This window comes from Diadema setosum, chromosome 2 (assembly GCF_964275005.1).
Source record: "Diadema setosum chromosome 2, eeDiaSeto1, whole genome shotgun sequence".
In the NCBI taxonomy this organism is placed as follows: Eukaryota; Metazoa; Echinodermata; class Echinoidea; order Diadematoida; family Diadematidae; genus Diadema; species Diadema setosum.
In genome coordinates this window covers 42,268,548-42,285,579 of record NC_092686.1, presented here as the reverse complement: position 1 = coordinate 42,285,579, position 17,032 = coordinate 42,268,548, and the positions used below count along the sequence as shown (strand labels likewise).

At 36.8% G+C, this 17,032-nt stretch overlaps 1 protein-coding gene across 1 annotated transcript in view; it reads left to right on the top strand.

Moving 5' to 3' along the window:
• The window catches only part of LOC140245997 (plexin-A4-like), a 109,591-nt gene extending 98,730 nt beyond the window's left edge, over nucleotides 1-10,861 (top strand). Inside the window, exons 9-20 of the mRNA XM_072325448.1 lie at nucleotides 654-731; nucleotides 2,456-2,522; nucleotides 2,924-3,067; nucleotides 3,648-3,801; nucleotides 4,985-5,085; nucleotides 5,797-5,896; nucleotides 6,243-6,328; nucleotides 7,658-7,753; nucleotides 7,997-8,160; nucleotides 8,857-8,995; nucleotides 9,933-10,067; nucleotides 10,778-10,861. Of these exons, the coding sequence (XP_072181549.1) occupies nucleotides 654-731; nucleotides 2,456-2,522; nucleotides 2,924-3,067; nucleotides 3,648-3,801; nucleotides 4,985-5,085; nucleotides 5,797-5,896; nucleotides 6,243-6,328; nucleotides 7,658-7,753; nucleotides 7,997-8,160; nucleotides 8,857-8,995; nucleotides 9,933-10,067; nucleotides 10,778-10,861 (1,348 nt within the window). The remainder of the gene's footprint in view (nucleotides 1-653; nucleotides 732-2,455; nucleotides 2,523-2,923; nucleotides 3,068-3,647; nucleotides 3,802-4,984; nucleotides 5,086-5,796; nucleotides 5,897-6,242; nucleotides 6,329-7,657; nucleotides 7,754-7,996; nucleotides 8,161-8,856; nucleotides 8,996-9,932; nucleotides 10,068-10,777) is intronic.
• Nucleotides 10,862-17,032: the final 6,171 nt, after the last annotated feature.

Sequence of the window (17,032 nt, the reverse complement as noted above, 5' to 3'; positions counted from 1 at the left end):
CAAGAGATTTAAGTCACCATGAGTGCGACATGGATGTCCAATAAAGTCCTTGAGTAAAGATTAACGAAAACTTGTTTTAAAGATTTTACAGTGTAACAACCTAATTGCATGTCAGGCCTTCTAAAACGATACAATGTAAATTAAAGCGGCAACAGTTCTGGATTTTAACACTGTTTAAAGTGAATGTTACTGTTTGGTATCATGACGCAGCTATGCCAATGTTATTGACTATTTTTTTTCTTTTGTTGTTTTGAAGCGTATGAGGTAAATCGGTGATGCTGGGTATAATTTCCTATTTTATATGTCTTAATAGTGGCGTTATACGGTATCTGTGTCACCCTTTAAAAGTCAAATAATATTGAATGTAGGCCCACATTCAGTCATCATGGCAGTGGCAGGCGCTTTTCATAACAATCTTGTTCAAGAGTGATGTCAATATATATATGTATATATATATATATATATATATATATATGCTCCTCGTAAAAAAACCCAAACAAACAAACATAAAAACCACAACGATTTATTGTCAGTCAATATGGCATTCGCCCCTGAGAAGATATGAGTTGAGGTTAAATCATTTTGGTATTTGCTCATCTACTTTTCGGAAAATGTAACATTTTTATGGTGGAGTATCGTTTTCTTATGAAAAGGTTGATTTCTAGGCTGGTTCGAGATAGGGTTGCTGTCACAGCAAGTTCTTCAGGAAGAATGGATGAGTTGTTTAGCAGGTAAGAGTGATATACATAATATTTGTTCACTGACTGAATAGGTTGATGTTCGTTGTTTCGAAGGTTCGTTCTTCCGAAGGCTTGTTATTTCAAAACACAAATTTCTGGTACCTAGAGGTTCGTTAATCCGAAAATGAAATAAGGTTATAATTATTCCGAAGGTTCGTTAATCCGAGAATGAAATAAGAGTCGTTACTCCGAAGGTTTATTATTCTGAAAGTTCGTTCATCCGAAAGTGATATAATGCCTGTAATTCCAACAAGAGGGGGTGGCATAAAAGAGGAGGAGAATTTTTTTTTCATCATTGACTTTATTACAATTAATATTGCATTCCAGTATTTGTGTGTCTGAGTTTGTGGCCATGTAGGTCTGCGTGCTCTATCTAATTTTCATAGTTTGATAGAGCCTATCATTCAGAATAACGAAATGTTACTGAGTCAATACAGGAATATTGTAGAACACATCATTGAAAAATGGAGCAATCTGTTGAAAATTTATGAATTTTCAAAGTTTCGGTGCTGCCATCGCTGGATAAGAAGGCTACAATAGTTTGCGACGTCACAGTACACAATTCCTATGATATATTACTGATGTTATAAGATAACTATTATTCCTCTGCTTTCTAAAAGATGTATACAGTCGATTGCGCTTTCAGTAAGCTTGGGAAATGAATTTATTCACACTTTCTTCTCAGTTAATTTGATTCAATGATAAACTTTGAAGAATTATGAACTTGGGTGTGATTACTTTCCAAGAATTCTGATCGCCTTGTGGCACCTTTGTCATGGAAGGTTATAACACATTATCGGTAAACATATTCGTGGCATCTGAATTTGTCTTTGGATGTCTTTGGATTGTGTGTATTGGGCAATCGTGTTATCATAAACTTTACTCTCTTTCGTTGTTACTTTCGAATGTGTATAGCGTGTTCCCTCTTATCATTTTTTCTATACCCACATGAATTTGTGTTTTCTAGTTCTGATTCATGCTTATAATGATACAAGTTCAAATGACGTTTTTGACATTTTTTTTTTGTTCGTTCGTATTTATTTTGCTTCGCAAATCAAATCAAATTGAATAAAAAATAAACTACACCAATGTGACAAATTAAAACAACACATAACCAAGTGACAAAGGAGCAACACAAAAGTGCAGTTGATACTCCATGCATAATAATTTTTTTTTTTAAACATTTATAGTTACATATAATACAGATAAGGAAAATTTGATTCAATAACGAAGCAGAAGACCGTCAGCATAAGCATAGCTTGACTGGGTTGATGGCCTCACTTTTTTAACACTTATTAGTCTAGCCATCCTTTGATTATAATAATTATGCCTTTAAATGTTTGCCGTCGATTGCATTGCCATATCATGTACTATCTGTATTGTATTATGAAGGGCTCTCTTTAAACAGGTTCATTTTAAGTATAATGGAATTATCATACCCTGCGATTATCTTCTGTTGTTTTGGGGTTGACGATGATGATGTTGTTGTTGTTGTTGGTTTAAAGAGAACTCGATGTAATGGAAATGAGATGTTCACATAATTATGATAACTGATGATAATTTGATGTCACTTAAAGATTGCAATAACAATGATTTCTTGATTTGATTGTCTTTATCGTTTTGCCAATATTCTTTAATAGTAGAATGTTGTCATCAATATTTACTGGGACCAACCTTTACTTTTTCTTCTTTTTTTTTGTTGTTGTTTGCAACAGGTCGGAATCCATCGTAGACAGACTGTTGGCTAATTGGTTTGCTTTGTGCATGTGTGGGTACATCAAGGTAAGGATAAAGGTAGTCTTCTCAACTGTTTCAATATCTCTGAACGATATACGTCAGGAATATTTCTTCTGTAAATTATTGAAGGTGAGAGGTTTTTGCTAGTTTTTGCAAGTTGTGTCGTTGATCTTAAAGGGAATCACTAAAATACATGACAAGCTTTTTTTCTATCCGAGTTCAAAGAAAATTGGTATCCATTACCATATAATCCACCTTATATAAGTATATGAAGAGTATATATATATATATATATATATACATATATATATATATATATATGATATATATATATATATATGTATGTATAGATATGATTAACCTTGAGGAATACAGTGAGTTTATTTTGAAACATCCTTACCAGTGCATAATACGAAATGTTTCTTTTTTGTTCTCATACTTTGCAGCAAATGCTGTACCCGATGTTCATGTTGTATCAAGCCATGAAGTCTCAATGTGAAAAAGGACCAATCGATGCTATCACTGAAGAAGCATATTTCACTCTGGATTACAATCGCTTGTTCGACCAGGACATCACTTTCCAAGAAGTAGTAATTACCCATAAAATATTTCCACCCCTTATATGCGACATAAATTTGGAGAGCACAATGTAACTCAATGTCTATTCCAAGCAACGTTGACGCTGGATTTGCACTGTAACCCAAGAAGAAGTTAGTAAATAGTGTGCGTGCTGCGACGATTTCACAATCTATTTCAAGAATACAGCAATCTTTTTCGTAAATGATGTCAATCGATAGGGGAGAATTGTTCTCTTGATCATTTTGTGACAATGAGGCCAATTCTATCATTTCTGGGCCCCGTTTTATCAAAAGATATCGTCGATTATAAATTTCCTTAATACCACACAGGCTGCCATAGATTTATGGAAATCGACAATATAATCAATTATAACTCTTCATAAAACAGGGCCCTTGTGTTGACACTATAAACGAAAAAAAAAAACATTGTATGCATGCAAGAGGGGAAAAATAAGTAGCACTTTCATTTCTGAAAGACATTGTTTATTTTCTGCACTTTATTGTTTTGGGTTTTTTAAAGCTTATTTTCGAATATGTCATACAGTAATTAGGAATCATATTCAGAACGGCTTTTTGGCGTTTCTTCTTCCAGGTACTTTTTGTCGTGGATGAAGACGACAATGCCTTCCTTAAGGTAAAGGTGTTGAATGTCGATACCGTGGGACAGGCAAAGCAGAAAATCTTGGATTCTATGTGGAAAGCTGGACATCGTCTTCTTCCGACCAATGGAGAGTCTTTGGATGTAGGTAGGTCTTTAAATACTCATAAGCCATGCTGGTTCATGTAATACTTGACCCATGGCAATACTGAAATTTTCTCTGGTAGACAGTCAATTTGATCACATGCTAGAATGAACTGTCTGGGGGCACAGGAAAGTTTTCGCTCTTTTTTGTATGCAGAACTTGAGGCAGTGTGTCAAAAAGAGACTTTCAGTGTAAAATCTGGAAACAAACTACCCCACCACATTATTTGGAAATAGGTGAAATCATCATAGTGTAAGTAAAGTGCAAAATCTGACAAGGAAGTTTGAAAATAGTATTAAAAGCAAACAATTATCCTGTGTGGATTAATGTGAAAAAGTAACAAGTTGCGTCTTATGATCTTTCTTGAGATTTGATGCCAATCTAATTATGTCGCCTGCGTAGCAAAAGCGAGGCATATGCGTCACTTTCCATCGTAGTCGGTGGCGTCGTCAACAATTTGACGTACTCAATAACTTTCCACAACTTTGAGCCATGACCACCAAACTAACACCACAGGTACATACCTGAATAATGCTGGTCAGGTTTGAGTATGGGTGATCGAAATTTGACAAGATAAAAGGTCAAAGGTCAATAAACTTTCCCTCACAAGCCCCGTACTCGCAGTCTTGTGGTGTTCTGTCAATAACTTTCCACAGCTTTGAGCCATGACCATCAAACTAATTAATACACCAATGTTGCATAACCTGAAATATGCTAGTCAGGTTGGAATGTAGGTGAAGTCCGACTAGGTCCTAAAGGCTAAAATCTCTATATTATGATCATTAGCTGATAAGCACTGTACTTGCAATATTAGGTTCTACTCTAGACAGGTATATAGATAAGTTTACAAAGCCTTTAGCTGTGATGAGCATTTTTTTTTTTTGTTCAGCTTCTTCAGATCTTTATAACACATTCCTGCTTGGAAGCTATGTCAAGTCAACAAAATAATGTACATGATATACAAATTGCGATATGCAGACAAGACATCTCTTGGTGTCAATAATGAATATCGTCCTAATCATGTGGAAGATTTCAACTGTGTCCTCGAGATTAAAAAAAAAAAAAAAACCCTACAAGGACACCATTAAGAATACAAAAAAAAAATAATCATAACATGTAACGAATAAAACTCTGTTCAAAGTTTAATACCCCTCTCCCCTCTCCCCCTACTATTTCACACTCAAAGTTTGGTTGAAAGACGCCGGGACATACCTGATCTTGCGAGACGAAGACGAAGGAACTGACGGTCATGTTTCGGGGAGAATGAATACTGTAAAGACGTACGGGGTAAGCGCCAAAACATTATTATGTTTATTATGTTAGTGGGGGCGCTGTGGCATAGTGGATAAGACTCCCGACTCCCGAACGGAGGACCGTGAGTTCGAATCCCGCCCAGTGCTTACATCCTTGGACAAGATGTTTTTACCCACACTGTCTCTCTCGACCCAGGTGTATAAATGGGTACCTGGCAACGCTAGGGTAATAATAATAGCAGGGCCCTCTGGTAGAGCAGTGGCAGCACTGAAGAGGCTACCCTGGGTAAATAAGACCTTATTATTATTATTATTATTATGTGATGGCAGGCCAAGCAGTCCTAACCCTGTAATTCCTGCAGAGTATGTTATAGTTTTAGTTTCTTAATCATCGCACATTTGCAGATTAGGGCAGGAGATCGGCGAGGTTTTTAGTTGACACTTATATGAGCTTAATGTGAATGCCGATACAAGAGTGAGGTGGTAAATGTAGCATGCGAATATAGGGTGTCTCTGAAATCCTTAGAGGCGACTTTTATGGATGTGAAATACAGTATACAAAAGATGTTTAGGATTCCTCTGAATGTATCCACGCAATTTAATGCATGCCAATAAGTCCCCTTTTCATCGGCAAGATAAATATTTTGATAAAGCCCGTGTCACAATATAAATCATCATAATAATATGTAACACTCCCGAGACTCATCTAAACATTGTATCTCTCTCTCTCTCTCTCTCGTACAAGTTGGATCATGGATGTCGAGTCACTGTCAGACCAAAGGAAGCTATGGCGGATTCCAGTGGATATCAAGAACTTGTTCCCTCCACTTTTTTCTCGAACAAATGTAAGATTACCTTCCTCTATCTTGCTTACTTTTATGCTGTCAATTCTTTGACAAATTATTAGATTTCATATACGTAGGCTATTCATATTCAATATATATATATATATATTCATATGACTTAAGTGTGCAGATTCATCTTGACCATTTTATTGTTCCTTTGAAATGTTTCGATTATTTTGAGTTTCGATACTACTACTTTTCTTGAATGGTTTAAATTTTCAACGGCAACGTCCAACTTCATCAGTACTGCACTTTTCGAGTATGTGTAACTTAGTTTGACTCTTGCTTCCGAGTCTATTGTCAATCCTCTCATACACGGGTTGTTGTGTATATTTCCATCTCCTAGATGAAAGTTTGACAGCAGATCAGATTTCACCTCCCCCTGGCCCTTCGACCCAAAAGCCGAGCAACCTCGGAGCAACGCATCTAAAGGTAAGGGGTATATCATTCTGTCTGATTTGACTAATCAAACATTAACCGTTGATTTCCTTAAAGTTTCATAATCCTCATGACGCAAAAGTCATGTCAAGATATTTATCACGTTTTTGTACTTCGAAATCAGCTTTATGTTACAACGTCACGTTGAATTTGACGATGCGGAGCTTTAGATTTGCGGCGCGGACGTTTGAGACGACGCTTGAGCTGGACATTCTCCTCTTCCTTCCCTGCGTCGTGTTGAAAAGCAGCTTTAGATTACGCCCAGACGCAACCAAAGAGATTTTTCTTCTCTCCATCACTTATTGGGGAAAAGCTCTTAGGACGCAACCTATAAAAAATAAAATGGCGCCCCATTTATGATCGGTGCATGAAGTTGGTCTTTACGTCGTGAATTGAGCGGACGTAAAAATAGCCCAGAACGCGTAGTGAAAACTCAGACGATGCGAGCTATAAATAGATCGGCTTTGATACACGATTCTGCGCATTCTCAGAACATTTTTCCCCTCTGAACGTCCCCGTCGCAAAAATCTAAAGCTCCCCAATGCATAAAGTTTAAAAGATCAAATAGGAATTTCTTTTGATATCGCATTTAATCCTTGTATTTCATTTTGGCTTCTACTTACAGTGGGAAATCTATGTCACATAAGTATGATATACACTCAGCAAAAAAAGAAAGTAAACACTTTTTTGAGGTCATATTTTTCATGGAAGAACTTTATGAAAATCAATGTATTATATACCATATTAAAGGTAATTTAATTTCTTTCTTTTAAACTAGTGATTTAAACTCCATGTGACAATTTCAAGAACCAAACATTATTTACAATTTCCTTATTTGAAAAAAGAATTTCAAATGTTACCATTTTTGTTAATTATTACTTCTCTTATTTCATTTCAATTTAGATTTGACATAAGATGCTTTATTTTCCTCCATTATTTTTAGCCTTCATTGGTTTTTTAGGCTTTAAAGATATCAGAGAGATCAAAGGTTTGTTTTTTGCAACTTAATTCATGTTTCTTTTTGTGTGAAATGTGTTGTTTGTTCTTATTGTTCTATGATATATATATCAACCATTCCGTCACTTGGTGATGTAATATCTCATTCTAATTTAGGAGGAAAAAGATTACGGATGAATTCTCTACAAGCAGTGTGATAATTGAAAACAGAATTACCCAATAAAGGTGGTATCTTTCTTCTCAAGAGTATAATTATCAATAATCATTCGACATCTGCTTTCAAGAAGAACAGTCGACATGACATAATTTTTTGCTACCTCATGGCACTTGGAATTGCATTATTACCTGTTACAGGAAACTCTGCAGCTGAGGACGGATGACACCAACACCCCAGTTTACGGCACACAGGGGCGCGCTGGGCTGGGTAGAGATCTCGCTATAGCTCACATGCTGACTACAAAGGTAGGCCTTTTATCCACATGTATTATTTTACATGTTCATGTTCATATTTTACCTATTGTTCACGTAATGTACATTTAACCTTTTGAATACTCTAATATGATTTCGTCATAATTTGTGGCAGCAGTAATAATTCATAGAATTGTTATCATCATCTTATCACCATCGTAATTCTTCTCATTACCATTACTGCTGTTGAATGAAAATGGATGAAGAAGATGAATGAGAAATTCTCGTCCTTCACAGGCTGCAGTCAGTCCATACGTGACGAACGTTTTGGAATCGATGTTCAAGTTCCCACAAAAATATCCGCTCCCGGTCAGGCATCTTTTCGACACCTTTGACGAGGTTGCTAGAGAAAATGCAGTTGGCAGTAATACCAACGTGGCGGAAAGATGGAAAAGGAATTGGTAATGAAACGTTAATATAGCGTAATTTGATAAATGTGTGGATTATCTAACTGTAACCCTACGTTTCCAAAACTTGTGTTCTCAAGGCCCTGAAATGTGCATCTGGGCCGAACAACTTCATTTTAACCATGGCCGAACAACTTCATTTTAACCATGATAGTGTGTTAAAAGACCATATGGAAATACTCATGTAGTAGCAAGTGACCATAACCTTAAATACCTTTACGATCAATAACGTGCGTTCTTGATTATTGTACACCTTTTGCTGCTGTGTTGTTGTTTTTTCACAGTGGGGCCATCAAGTTTCAAAACCTTTCCTTTCTTCAACACGTAATTAAGGGTGACTCACTTCACATGAAAAAAACCTCTCTCCGGTAGACCTGTTGCAATTCCTGTAGGAACATTAATGATTATGACTTCTCATCAACCTATAGCTCTGTACCTTCGCTATTAGAATTTTACCCTAATACAGAAATTCGATTTCATGATTTTTCATCGGTTTTATCTTATTGACATTTTGGCTGATACCAATGTTATTAAAGCATTCATCATTCAAGAACTTCAGCGGGTATTTTGGGGATCGCCTTCGATAACTTTCCGTGCCGAAGCACTGTATCGGCGTTCTGAAAAATTAGCGTTACGTATACTTGAATTTCAGGCATTTTACATGGAAATACTCTTTCTGATTCCTTTCAGCTTGACGCAATTCTGGGTTGGGCTTCTCGCCAGAATTCCTTCTCTGTTCAACATGCCGAGGTCAGACCCAGCGGACCAATGCCTGAACGTGCTCGTTGACGCCATCAACCACGCCTTGAAAGATGAGCCACCTCCAGAGGTTCGTCCGCCTTGGTCTCTATGTTTGTAACGGCAACGGTTGCTAATCCCGAAAATGAAATGGTTTATCGAGCATGCCGAAGGCTGAAAATCCTCCTACATTCTTATTGTGCCATGAACTTAAAATGAATTACTTTTCTCCTCATTTCGAAACTGTGTTGTACTCATAAATGCTGACGTGAAAGATATTTATTTAGTGATAGCTAAAAAACCTAGAAGAGTACTAAGAACGTTTGCAATATAATAATTCTTTGCTTCGGTGAATGAATATGGAATATAAACGTCCTTTAGCTAATTATGAACAATGGTGAAAATAATTACTACATACATGTAATCAAATCAGACATTGATTAACGGCTGCAGGTCATGATTATGACATGATTATTGCTGTTTTACCTTCACCAGCGGGTTGTTCTTTTTTATGAGCTTGTTTGCTACCGGTGTCTTTTTGCCAAGTTACGCAAAAATTCCGTATGGAATTTCAAGAAAGTTTCGATAATGGTCTGAAACCGACTAAGAAATAAATGATAATGATTTAGTACATGATCTGCGTCACTGTCTTGATCCAAGAATTTTGCAAAAGAGTGATTGTCATCAGGCAATAAGGGACGTTCAAGATTTTACTACACAGCTCCTCAACGAATGTCCAAGGTGTGGTCAGAAAACTCAGGTTAACCTTACATAAATCTTTTTTTAACGACTCAAAATTTGTTCTTTGTCCGGGCAATATACTCCGAATCTTGAGACTCAAAATGGTAATATCAATACGGTTAGAGAAAAATGGGATACCGTATTGATATGAAACAATACGTTTGGGGAAATTCACCTGCATTAAGTGGAGGTCTATGTGTAGCTCCTTGCTCTGTTATTCTTTTCATTTAGAATAATTTCATGTAGTAATATATCATGCTCTACACATTGTACCATCCCACATTCAGACTTCAAAGCAACAACCTTACTTCGGAGATTACGCGCTCCAATCGCGTATGGTGACCACGTTCTGCAACGGCGTGGCAGGTCTACCCAAAGCACGCCAAACAAAGTTGTTCAGTGCTTGTGCCTCTGTCACAAAGGTATTCAAACATTGAAACGTCTATAGGAAATTTGTCTTGTCTCATCGTGTACTCATTAAAAATATGTATCCTGCGGTAATCCATGAAAGTTGATTTCTTCAGCTCGTTCGCCGACGTCAAATACTTCCAGCTGATAAAGAGTAGATGCCCTGAGTGGCTGATCTGTTCTGGCATATCTGGAGTTTATCATGAAGGGCGATGATATTCTGGTATCAAAATGACCTCCCTCCCCACTTTTAAAGGTGTCCTGGAAAGTTATCATGCTCGAATATAGTTTGATTAGCAAGAAAAAAAAATCATTATCAGTACATTATTAAGATGCTTTTATGGAAAGGTGATAATTGATTGCAATTGGTAGGACCTATTTGTGATAATTAATTGGTAGAATGTGCAGCATTTCCTTTGCCACTTCTGAAGTGAAGTGCTGCCATAACGAAGTATAAATGAGAACCAAGAAGATACATTCATTGTTCATAAAGATATTTAATGTAGAATCAGTTTGTTCAGTAAAAAAGATACTTGTGAGACGATTATCATACACCTATTTCAATGACTCATAAAAGACTATGTGACACTTCAGACGTGTATAAGATGCTTTTGGTAAGCAAAATCATATCAACCCTTTTACAAGTTAAAAAAAATAAATTGTAATAAATTGACAATGATGATGAACTTTGTTATTAACTGAAGACACTTCACTTTTGAAACAGGAGTTCCGAGGGCACTTTAGCCACCACACCGCACTCCTACAGCTCTTCAACCTGACCAAACACGACCTGCAAGACATGCTTTAGTGAGCACACGGGACATCTGGTTGTCGGCTTCATCAGCGTCAAAGCATCGCTTCAATACAAGTTCACTATAAGACAAGACATAATTTTGTTCTCTCTATATCCCATTTGTGTACATCAATGTATGGATTCGTACCAATGCAGTGTCAGAGTTTTATAAAGCAAGGTCCGCGTGGTACTAATATTGAAGATTGTGTAAGAAAGACCAATTACCAAGAGGAACAGAAGCAGAATGGAGAAGCAGTTTCATCGCTCCAGGGAATATCCATGCACTCAGGCTTAACTCATACGTGATGTTTGCCTCTTTATTTACCAGCTTCTCCTTTATGATTAATTGTAAATATTCTACGCTGTACATATCCGCTTTGCCATTCGACCAGAATTCATTGATTGATTGATTAATTGATTTTATTTCCGCTGAAAAGAATAAATGTGCATCACTTCTTATTGAATAATACAAAGAAATTATCACAAAAATACGTTAATCTGCGGCTGGATGGCCATACTCGGCTCGGCCCTCATCAGCTCATCACGCAGTGAATTTTTAGAACTGGAGGGAAAGAGAGCAAATTTGGAATGCCTTTACCCTGATCGTATACTCTACTTGCGGAGTGATTAACAAGGTATAACAAAAACAGAATGCAAGTCGCATATGAAATTTGCTTGCATCAAATAGGTTATTAAGGGGGATCTCACCCGAAATGTAGGATTATATATAAGTAAATGTAGAAATCGGTAGAACACTTCAATGAAGTTTTAGGAAAATCAAACTCTTCAGAACTTACAAATTTGTGAGTTTCAATTCCTCAGTGGCTGGATATGAAAACTGCAACTGTTTTGTGATGTGACAGTAAAACACCGAGCATTCAATGTACTTATCATATTTATAACTCTTTATATTTTCTTACAATATGATATACTCAGCGTGACGAGGAAAGGTATGCATGTCTGAAATTATTATCAAATGTCTTTTATCTTTTTATTAGGGCTGAGTAATAAACTTTGGATATCTATCGCAGGAAACTGGTGTTGGCTGGGTAAATATTTGGATACCATTTTATAGATATGCTCTGTAAGAGAAATGAAATAACTATTGGTTTAGGTGATTGGATAAGATGTTTACGGCGTTAGGGCCTTGATGTCTGTTTGATTTCAGGATGAAACAATTTTAAGGTTTACAAAGTGATGGTCTCTTCCGCGAGCAGTTTGATACGCGTGGATATTCAACTTTTTTGATACGATGAAATTTGTTGAAGAAGAGCAAGGAAGTGGAAAGTTATACGCGAACGTAATGCAAATCCACTGACAGGACAGAGGAATATTGATCTTGAAGAACGGAATATCTTCGTTTGTATATACCGATATTCTTTTGTGGTTTTTTTTTTCTGCCTCAGATTACCGATCTAAGTGGCCCGTTTAATTGCTTACTTTCTTTGATTCTGTTGTCATGTTTGTTAAAGGTACAGTAACATACAGACACAAATTGTACAAACAACATAGAAGATGTATATGTTTATGTTTAATGTGTACTTATAGCTCCTGTTTGGATCGGAAGACATTTTTCTTACTATAGGGCCTACAGTTAAGTATTGATCAAACTTTGAAAATCTATCACAGGATATTGGTACTATCTGGGTAAATATTTGGATATCCATTATTATAAGATGTACTCAAAAATAGAAATGAGGTACTACTTGTAATGTGCTATGATTATTATAACAGGTAATCAGAAAGCATGTTTCAGACGTTGGGGCCATTAGGTCTATTTGATTTCACAGCCTGGACAGTTTCGAGGTTTACGGGGTGATGGTCTTTTTAATGAGCAGTTAGATACTTGTGGATATTAAACTAACAATAATGTATGTTGTGCAAGAGTTAACAATGGTAAGAGTCAGGGAAGCTAATTCGTTGAGTATATACTTGAAGATAAATATGCCTCCTCATGTGAGTATGAAACGAAGCTTTTACAAATCGCATTATGAAAACCTTGCATAATGTTATGGGACGGGGGTAGGAGAGGCGATTAAGTGCAAATACGTTGCCCGCAATTTCTATTTCACATAATTATCTTTAAATTCTCCCAATACATTTTTCTGTCTTTAAACGGTGAGATAAATACAGCAGAATGAAATAAATGACTATGAATATATTCTTTGTAATACAGTGTCTTGCCTCTCACTCGATGCGTTTTGAAGCCTGCCCAAAGAAAGAAAAAAAAAAACTCCTTTGTTACTTGTTCCTCTTTCCCATTTCCCCCTTTGATCTGTATACCCTGTTCCTTAAAACACCTTTATAGTCGTGCTTTTTCTTGAGGGAAGAATGTCTGTTTTTGATGGACCATGTTCAATGATAACCGCGAAAAAAGTGTGTGCAAAAATGTATCTAACCACAGCTGAATATGAGTCGGTGTCAGCGACATTTAAACAACATCGCTTTAAAAGATTAAATAGAATGGACTCACATGAATGTTCAAACAATTAACTGATTAACGCTATTCTCACTCGTTGCAAACTATTAATATCGCACATAAGTGAAAATGAGCTATGGAAAAATGGTTTCACTCGTTATTACTGACCAATGATGTCGATTACAATAACATGCACCAATCCGAAGAAAAGATGGGTCTATAACTAGGTAATAATTTCATGTCTCGCACGATAATGATATTGAGAATGTATGATGTTATGGCACGATTTGCAATACATCTGCCTCCAACATAATATTTCGTCTTTTTTTTAGAGAGAGAGAGAGAGAGAAAGAGAGAGTAAAAAGTATAGCAAATCATACATACATTGATTGGTTTACGCACAAACACTTGTTCGATTTTATTATTCATGAAGCGTTGCCAAATGTGTTATATTTCAGGAATACTTTTGACCACTGACAAACAACTTGAAATCTCAATTCTTTTCCGCTGGAAATATAAATTACGACACTATATTCATTTTTCTTTCTAAAAGAAGGGACATTCGCGAAAAGAACATACATTTGCACTAATCGGGATAATTGTTTGGATTTAATATTCCATGTCGATGACAATATCTGTTTATCACTGTAACTGTTCGTATTCACCATTTTTTTGTTTTTGTTTTTGTTTTTTGTTTTTTTTGGCGTGGAGGAACAAAAGGGTGCATGACATTGTATCAGGTGGGACGCTTCATTTTGACTTCATTGGAGTGGAACAGCCCATAGGCGAAACAATGGGTGAGCAGATTTCATGGGCGGAGAAAATCACAACATGTAATCTGAACTTTCTGTGTAACTGACGCATAGGTGAAGAGGAAGCAGGATATGGTTTTAACAAGTTTGAGACAGATTTGGAAAAAAAGGTAAGAATACTCGAAGTTCCAGAGGTAACAATTACAATTCTTCATTTCTTCTTATGGACATCAAGGCACAATCTTAACAAAATTGCCAATGCTCACCCCATTTTTTCGGGGGAGGGGGGGGGCGCACTCTTACCTGTAGTTGCTTTTGTTATGGAGGAGAAAATTCCAGTATTCGCTCAGGCATGGGGAAATATCAATTACTTATCTTGTATCACGGAGTATTCTGTTTGTGCCTGATGTACTGTTTGACAAAGTGGTGAGTTTGTAGTAAAGCCGGTGGATGATTGCATAAAAAGACATGGAATACATTAATCCCACTTCCAATTTTTAATTCCATAGAGTTATTGACAACCGATATGATAATTTAGGTTATTGGTATAATGTGTTATATCCTACATCATGGAATTCTCGAACTAGCACTGGCTGAGAAGTTCATATGTGACTTACAATAATTTCACCATAAAAGAAAGCGGATGTGGCGTCACGTCAGCATCGGAATATTATTCGCCCGACCAATATTCTGACGTCACTTTTGCCAATAACTACATTCCTAGCTATCGATATCGCAATCGCAATTGCTGTGAGCCACCAAGCGTAGCAGCGAGCACCGGCATGCATTGTACAATTCCCACAGAAATTTGGAATCTCTGAGCATCACAGAGTACAGCGCAACGTAATACTAGTGCACTGTAAATTGCGCTGCACCACAGCACTGCGTTCAGACCAAAGATATTTTGGCTCAGACTGATACGCGCTGCGCTCTGCGCTGCAAAAGCATGCACTGCACTGCCATCCATTTGCACCGCACTGTACACTGGCTGATGTCACCCCTTGGTACTAAGCACGCTGCACTACTACAACGGCACTTATTGAGTTTCCATGGTCGCGTGGTAAATATTTACAATGAATAACTGAGACGTGTGATTATATTAGACATAGGATTTGTCTTTCAGTTTTTCAGCTTTCACTGTTTCTCATGTAACTCGATTCAACTTCAGGTTTTCATGGTTATTGTTGCCTCTTTAATAATTACCTTAGGTGACTTTAAGCAAAATGAGAAAAAAAGGTGCTACAAAATAATTGATATCATCTGAAGTTTTATCATCATAATATTATCATTTTCTTAAAATCAAAGTCTAGATTTTTCTCATGTAGGATAAAAATCAAATACAGTATGCTATGCACTCTTTTCGAGATACCAACTGAAATTAGGGATCCTTGATTGGCATGGTTAGTATTTTCTTCTAAGGTTGGGTCCCCAGAAAAAATGGTGCAATGCCAGTCACCTCACAATCCAAAATTTAAACTGGAGCCCGTTAGTGCATGTACATATTTGATTACTACATAGGGCCTATATAGAATCGAGTGTCCATTCAAAGTCATCCCAACGTAGCTGTGTGCTTGTATCAGTTTTGCGCACCTGATGAACAGCAAATCAGAAAGAGGTGAAATAAACGTTTTCACACCCATACACTATTGTATAGACACATTACACAGCGTGTCCCAGAAAAAAAACGAAACCGCGTTTCCATGCAACTTTTTACTATCGAAATCATACATCTTCCTTATTAGATATACATCAATGGAAAGATAAACTTTTCTTCTTTCATTTGATGTACAACATAATCATGATAATGTTCATTGTTTATGCTTGACTGAGTTAGAACAATGAACAGTGGTGCTACCAAATTTCATTTGCACGCGCAAATTGTGACTTTAAGTGAATTTTTCAGACTTTTAACATTACGTTTTAGAAAAACAAAGTTCATTAGTTAAATATTCATATTTTCTTCTTTCATATGAGACCTAACGCGTCAAATATGAATAACGCAGTTTGTTTGAGAAAAATTTGCATGAAAACATGTTTCATTTCTACCGAATCTACTGATAGTCGAAAAACGAGCATTCAGCTCCCCCGACTTAGCATTAGACAATGGGCTCATCTGCACCATTGAATTCACACAAAACAACCGCAGTGCTAAAGTGAATGTTGTTCGGGGGGGGGGGGGGAGGTATTTACAGAGAATGCTGTATGAGACGGAAAGCCCTTTGTTGTCATTTATTTAGAATAAGCTATGAGACATAACCGAAATTATTGAAGACTAATATCGTGAGTATGCTCAGGCTGCACGCAGTCCAATGGCTATGGGAAATCAACATTACAACAATGATACACATTTTGATGATTTTGTACCTCGAACTTATTTCACTGTTTTCATTCCTCTCTACATTTCCCTCATGCGTGGTAAGTCCGTCATCACTGACAGTGTTTTGAAGTTTTTGAAGGGGGAGTTGAAGTAGAAAGAGAGGGAACGTCAATTTATTTATCGCTGAAATTGCGCTTCTAGCATTCCAAAGGTGCAAGTGCAAGGCAGAAAGTCGTCTTTTTTTCGGGGGGGGGGGGGGGGGGGGGGGCTGGGAACACTCTTTGCTCTGTTGTTAGCTGCATGGTCAGGCAAGCTCATGGTCATGTGCTAATTTAAGACCCTATTCACAACCGAACCATCAGTAGCAATCTCTTTCACCCCCTCCCTTCATGTATGTGTAAATTCATTGAAGCATGAAGGCCATTGTTATCTGCCAAGTTGGGCATGTCGGGAAAGCTAACTGGCTCCTTGTTTACTCTCTATCAATCTGTTTAAAATGGAAGATATTTTCAAGTTCAGTTTTCTCGACCAGGCGTTGATCATTTTTGACGCATGGAATGTCATATGAAAGGACAAAGAATGGATATTAAGGCTATGATTTTATTTTTTGCAAAAGATTGCTGAAAAATTCTGAAAAACTCATTCAAAATCGACAATTCTCGTGCAAATGAAAATTTAGTAGCACTATAGTGTGTATT